At 35.4% G+C, this 5,513-nt stretch overlaps 1 protein-coding gene across 1 annotated transcript; it reads right to left on the bottom strand.

The window, feature by feature from the left end:
• Positions 1-426: 426 nt before the first annotated feature.
• Positions 427-4,478, bottom strand: LOC126368466 (lipase member I-like). The gene is made up of 6 exons (XM_050012480.1): positions 4,410-4,478; positions 3,939-4,020; positions 2,399-2,544; positions 1,920-2,168; positions 1,058-1,400; positions 427-611 (listed from the first exon to the last, which is right to left on the bottom strand). The coding sequence occupies exons 1-6, from the start codon at positions 4,447-4,449 to the stop codon at positions 518-520; spliced, it is 954 nt and encodes a 317-aa protein (XP_049868437.1). The 5' UTR covers positions 4,450-4,478; the 3' UTR covers positions 427-517.
• Between the last annotated feature and the right edge of the window lie 1,035 nt (positions 4,479-5,513).

Raw genomic sequence — 5,513 nt, 5'->3', positions numbered from 1 at the left:
GTGTTAGTGGGGCATGATTCAGATCATGATCAAGTGGGTTAAAATGGCCACATCGAAGCAATTCATCTAAGATAGCAATATTGCAATTTGACATTTGTGCATATAAAACTAAGTGCGCCTTGCAAACAAATGTCAATATTGCTTTCTTAGATGAATTGCTTCGATGTGGCCATTTTAACCCCCCCCCCCCCCAGATCATTCAGATATTCGTCTTACTACTCATATCTATCAAGCATGCCATGTTCATGATCATATGTATGTGTAGGACTAAGAATAACTTGTTAACAATTCTTTCAGCATTACAGAGTCCTGTACATCTGTCAGATGGCACCAATCAGTCGTGAAAGAATTGTTGAAATTGTAATCTCTTGGTGCTCTCACTTCCTTTAAATATTTTGAAGGGCAACACAAATACGCTGTTTCAGTTGTTTGCGATAATTTATTAACCAATACAATCGTCAAAAACTCTAACACAATTTTTTCTGTTAGGTGTGTGAGTCATAAGTAGTTATACATATTATGTACTTTCGGAGTCTGGTATTTCCGGTGTAAGAAGATAGAGTTGTTCGAATGACGTGATATTAGATGTGTCTACATAGAATGATCCTGATCTGTAAGAGAAAGAATTAAAATTTAAAAAAATTAAAACAAAATAAAAAATAATTATATAATAATCTGTTTCCCAAAAAATTCAAGGGCAAAACAGGAGTGAATTTCTAGGTGAACGTGTAAGTATGTGAGATTGTAGTCAAATGCTTGAGTTCTACCATTAAAAATATCTATCTATCTACTATCTACTCAGCCTGTATTCACCAACTGCTGGGTCTATCTATACCCAGCCTCCTCACTTTCACGCTATCCTTTCCGGTCCTTTTGCAAGTCTCATCCATTGCTTTCCGGCATACGTCACAATGATATCCGACCACCGGGCTGGTGGTCTGCCTCGATATTGCATACAAGCCCTTGGACGCCATTAAAAGAATATGGATGTTTGATTCTTCGCCTAAATTATTATGATAAATTAAGTACTTAAGTATATCGAAATAGTAATCCTTACCCGTATTTGATCAAAACATTTTCACCCATCGCTAGGTCATACCCGCGGCAATTTCCTGATGATATCTCCACATTTTGAGGGCATCGTTGTCCAATCAGGCTTACGCCGTGTATAGAGGCAGCGAATAGTTCATAAGCCCTTCTGTGATTGCATTCGTTATCTATAGTACGATGACCGCATCCAGGCTGGAGAGTTCCACCATTCGGGAAGAAGTCCACATTGCCAATGGGTGTGCCCATACCAATGCCATCTCCATCTGTATGGATCACTTCAACGTACACTGCATCACCGCGCTTCAAATAATCATGAAAGAAAGCTCCTTGAAGAACAGACGGATTCAAGCCTGAAACGTTTAAATTACTTAGGGCGCTTAACTAATGACAGTCGGTCGGCATAGCCTCCGACAATCTAAGCCCTCGCGGCACGGCAACTGCGCCGCGCGCGGCGCGAATTATATCGAGGGCTTCGATCAATAGCTGTAGGATATTTATTAACGTAGATAGCATTCGAGTGGTTCGACTGTCATGCAGACCCTGCTGATGTCTCTTGTGAAGTGACGTAAATTCAAATAACGTAAAATTGACTTTCACCGAGTTTATCTATAATAACGTTGAATAGATTCTGATTTATTATTTATTTGCTACATAAAGATTTGTTTAATTTATATATTATGTGAAAAATAAATGTTTTAATTAAACTGCTACTAGAAAAAATTTGCTACTTTGTAGTCCGTAGATAATCTTCATGTATTTCTTTATATTAAAAAGACCTAATTTCAAGAATATTGTACAATTTTGATTGCACATTTTGGAACCAAGATATTTGTTAGGATTTTAAATGGCAGATTTTTTTTGTAACTTACCGGTTATCCTTGCGACAACGCCGCCATCTATTTGCCTAGCAGCAAAAGCAACGACATGAGCACCAAGGCCAAATCCAATCATGTGTAGGTTGGCATATGTGACTCGGTTGTGCACAAGCAGGACTCGAATGAGTTCAGCTATGTTGAGGGCAACACTATCAGCTCGAAAAACAGAGTTCCAATACTGCCATCCCGCAACAACAGACCAATCAACCACTATGATTGTAACGTCCTCAGCTGCCAACAGTGCTGCAACAATAGAAGCTGACGTTACTCACTGTTTTTTTTTATTATTTCACTCCGTAACATAACATAAGCTTAATGAATTTAACACTGAATAACCCAACGGGTTCAGTGTTAAATTCATTTCTAGATGAACTAAGTACCCACACCTCACCGAGCTTTCTGTTAGACCACCGTGACACCGTGGGGCTAGTGAATTTTGTTTCTTTTTTAGGTATATTTATATCAAAACATACCATATCTGATAGTAGCGTCGAATGAACTGGCGTGACTCTGCCCGTGGTCATGTACAAGGATCACAACCTTGCTACGGAAGTCGCGAGCGTCAACATCCGCAGACTCCAAAGTCGGATAGATCCTTTTTGGCACAAACGTGTTATCACTAGAAAAAAAAAGTGTTCATAGCAATGGAAATGCATTTAAATCGACAGCGTTACACTTTTTCAATGCAAATAAATTACTTTAGCCTCCGCAGCACAGCAACCGTGCCGCGCGCGGTGCGAATAATTGAAAGCTTCCACCAATAGCCGTACGACGTTTATCTATGTAGATACCATTCGTTGCGTCTATAGGTCGTGCGCGGTTGCTGTGCCGCAGGGGCAGAGGTAATAGATAAGTATTATTTTTTTTATAAAAACAAACTTTTTCTTTGAATTATGTGGTTACACAAATTACATGATCTTACTAATCAGGACTATAGTAATAAAAACGGAAGAAGAGAACACGAGATATTATCTTAACGAGCTGATTGACCTGATTACCTCTGTATAGGTATGCCTAGAGTATTCAAGGCTTCATGGTTGTAGGATGACATTTTTTATTACCATTTGCTTTGTTATTTATTTTTTAAGTCTTTCTAAAGTATTCCTTACAATAAGGCCCTCCACTCCATTCCATACTCCATTTTATACTACTCCATTCGATTTTATCGTCAAGAAAAAGTTGCTAATGCGCAATTATTGTCATTTTACCGTTCAGAATATATCAGATTTCTGAATGTTCAGAATGTTCAGATTATTTGGTATCCCAAATCACAGGACCTTCCTAGTTTTGGTTCCTATCTCCCTCATAATGTAAGCTAATGTTAACTGATGAGAGCGAGAAACATAAACTTCTTTTTACATTTTACTCTTTGCTTATATATCTATAAGCAACAGACGTATAAGGCCAATGATGATGATGATGATGATATATCTATAGAGGCACCGGCACTTTCAAAAATTTAACCAAGTAAGTTTTGATACTTAAAAACCGTAAAGCTTCATGGCCTTAGTTTAGATCGATCAACAACTATAGTAACATTATCAATGAATCATCAATGGATTGACTTATGAAAATTGACATAAATATACAGCACAAGTTACTCAGGGACTCTCCAATCGGCGTTCCCCAAAAACACGATAGATGGCGTTGTTAAGTTTTTCTTAGTTTAAACTTCTAATTTTATGGATAAAAGATATATGCATCTTTTATCTTTGTTTTTGGGTATAAGTAAATGATGGCCCTTTTTATTACACCAAGGTACAATTACAACTTCCACCCATTATTATTCTGATCAAAATAAAGTGAAGCAATATAAGTAGCATCATCATTCTATACATAATGTGATCCAAATATCAAACAACAATTAGATTTATGTATGCTTCTGCCATTATATTACATTTTTGATTAATTATGTACCCCTAGCAATGAGAAAATAAGTAATTATCACGTTAAAAGTGAACAATGCCATCTATCGTGTGTTTGGGGAACGGCGATTAGAAAGTCCGTCCTTACCGTGAGTAAACATAATACTGATTTAACTGCCCCCAGCCACTGTCTTTTGTTCCAAGATCCGTCCCATAGCAAGTGTAGCAAGCTGAAAAGGTAATTCATACGGATATGGTAACCATTTTCTTTGAAAATAAGTCAACAGTAGACTGTAAGTATTATAATAACAAATTAAATTTGGTGTTAAGTGTACGTTTTTACAATAAAATACCATACTTACTACAATTTTACAAGATTAATACAATTTTATTATAAAAATGCCTGATATTGAAATATGTTCCTCTAGTTATTAAATAACTTGTTATAAATTACTTATACATTGACTTAAAGCTGTGTTGCTTTTGCAGTTTCTTGTCATTTCTTCTCCTCAGCCATAACACCGTGGGAAATGACTTACATAAAAAAAATACCTACAATAAGTTACACGTATGATAAATTATGATTTTAACTTTGACATTGAAAATAGTACTTACTTACCCAAGAAGATGACTGCCAAACACAAAAGTATTTTGCCCATTTATGTTTTTTATTCTTAACAACAATTTGATATGTAAGAAGTGACATACTTTTCAATTAAATCAGTATCTTATATACCAATAGTTAATCATACGCAACGATAAAGAAAAGTCCCTGTAGAAAACTAGCCTTTACAAAAATATAATATACCTATGCATAATGAGATAGTGATAAAAGTTAATACCTTAATCCGTTTTGTTAAGTCACTTAAAAGCCGGATAAGATTACAATCAATCGTTTGTATATGTCACCGTAAAATTGTAAATAACGTTAGATTATAATCTATCGATTTGAATCTCGAATAATTATGAATCGTATCATATTGCTTACAATTTAACGTATTATTTTTCGGTAGATTATAATTTATCGAAGTGAAACCGTCAAATTGTGATACGAAACGCACCTCGCGTGCTATACCATAGAGTTACAAAACTATTAGAGTGAGCATAATGTTAATTTGGGATTCTCTTAAAATGCATAAATGTTTTTGTCATAATTTTAATTATCATAATCCTTTTTGCATAACGTTTTTTAGCATAATAGTTTTACTTTCCCATAATGACATCTAGGAATACTGGTTTGTTAGGTATAACTTATTTTTGGGATTAATAAATAGATATCCATAATTCTTTTTTAGAATAATAGTGTTTTGTCATAATTTTTACAAGGCATAACAGTAGGTTAGGGTGCGGCGGGGGTGGCCCTTGGGCCACCCCTATGCCGCCAGCATGTTTATCTTACACACGAAAAGTATACTGAATGATACGTTTCAGATTTTTTAATTTTGATACATTTTTTCTTACCATGTGATGTCAGAATTATTGATTACTTACTAAATAATTAATAAATACGTACTTGATTTCACAATCTTGAAGAGCATTTATTTTATTTGACTGACACCTGTGTTTTATTCCTAACTCTATGGACACAGAACGGTCTACTGTAAGGCCGACCAATCAGGGACAGCCGTCGGACAGTTGAAAATTTGACAATTGTAAGATTGTGATTTAACAGTTTTACTTCGATAGATTATAATCTGACGAATAATAATACGTTAAATTGTAA

The sequence above is a fragment of the Pectinophora gossypiella genome, chromosome 7 (genome assembly GCF_024362695.1).
Source record: "Pectinophora gossypiella chromosome 7, ilPecGoss1.1, whole genome shotgun sequence".
Taxonomy (NCBI): Eukaryota; Metazoa; Arthropoda; class Insecta; order Lepidoptera; family Gelechiidae; genus Pectinophora; species Pectinophora gossypiella.
This window is presented reverse-complemented; position numbering and strand designations above follow the sequence as displayed.

Bases quoted from the DNA above. Each gene is read 5' to 3' on its own strand.
- LOC126368466 (XM_050012480.1), bottom strand. From the start codon at position 4,449: ATGGGCAAAATACTTTTGTGTTTGGCAGTCATCTTCTTGG. The intron at 2,169-2,398 runs GTATGTTTTGAT...CTATTGTTGCAG, and splicing joins CGACGCTACTATCAGATATG to CACTGTTGGCAGCTGAGGAC. The intron at 1,401-1,919 runs GTAAGTTACAAA...TAAACGTTTCAG, and splicing joins CGTTGTCGCAAGGATAACCG to GCTTGAATCCGTCTGTTCTT.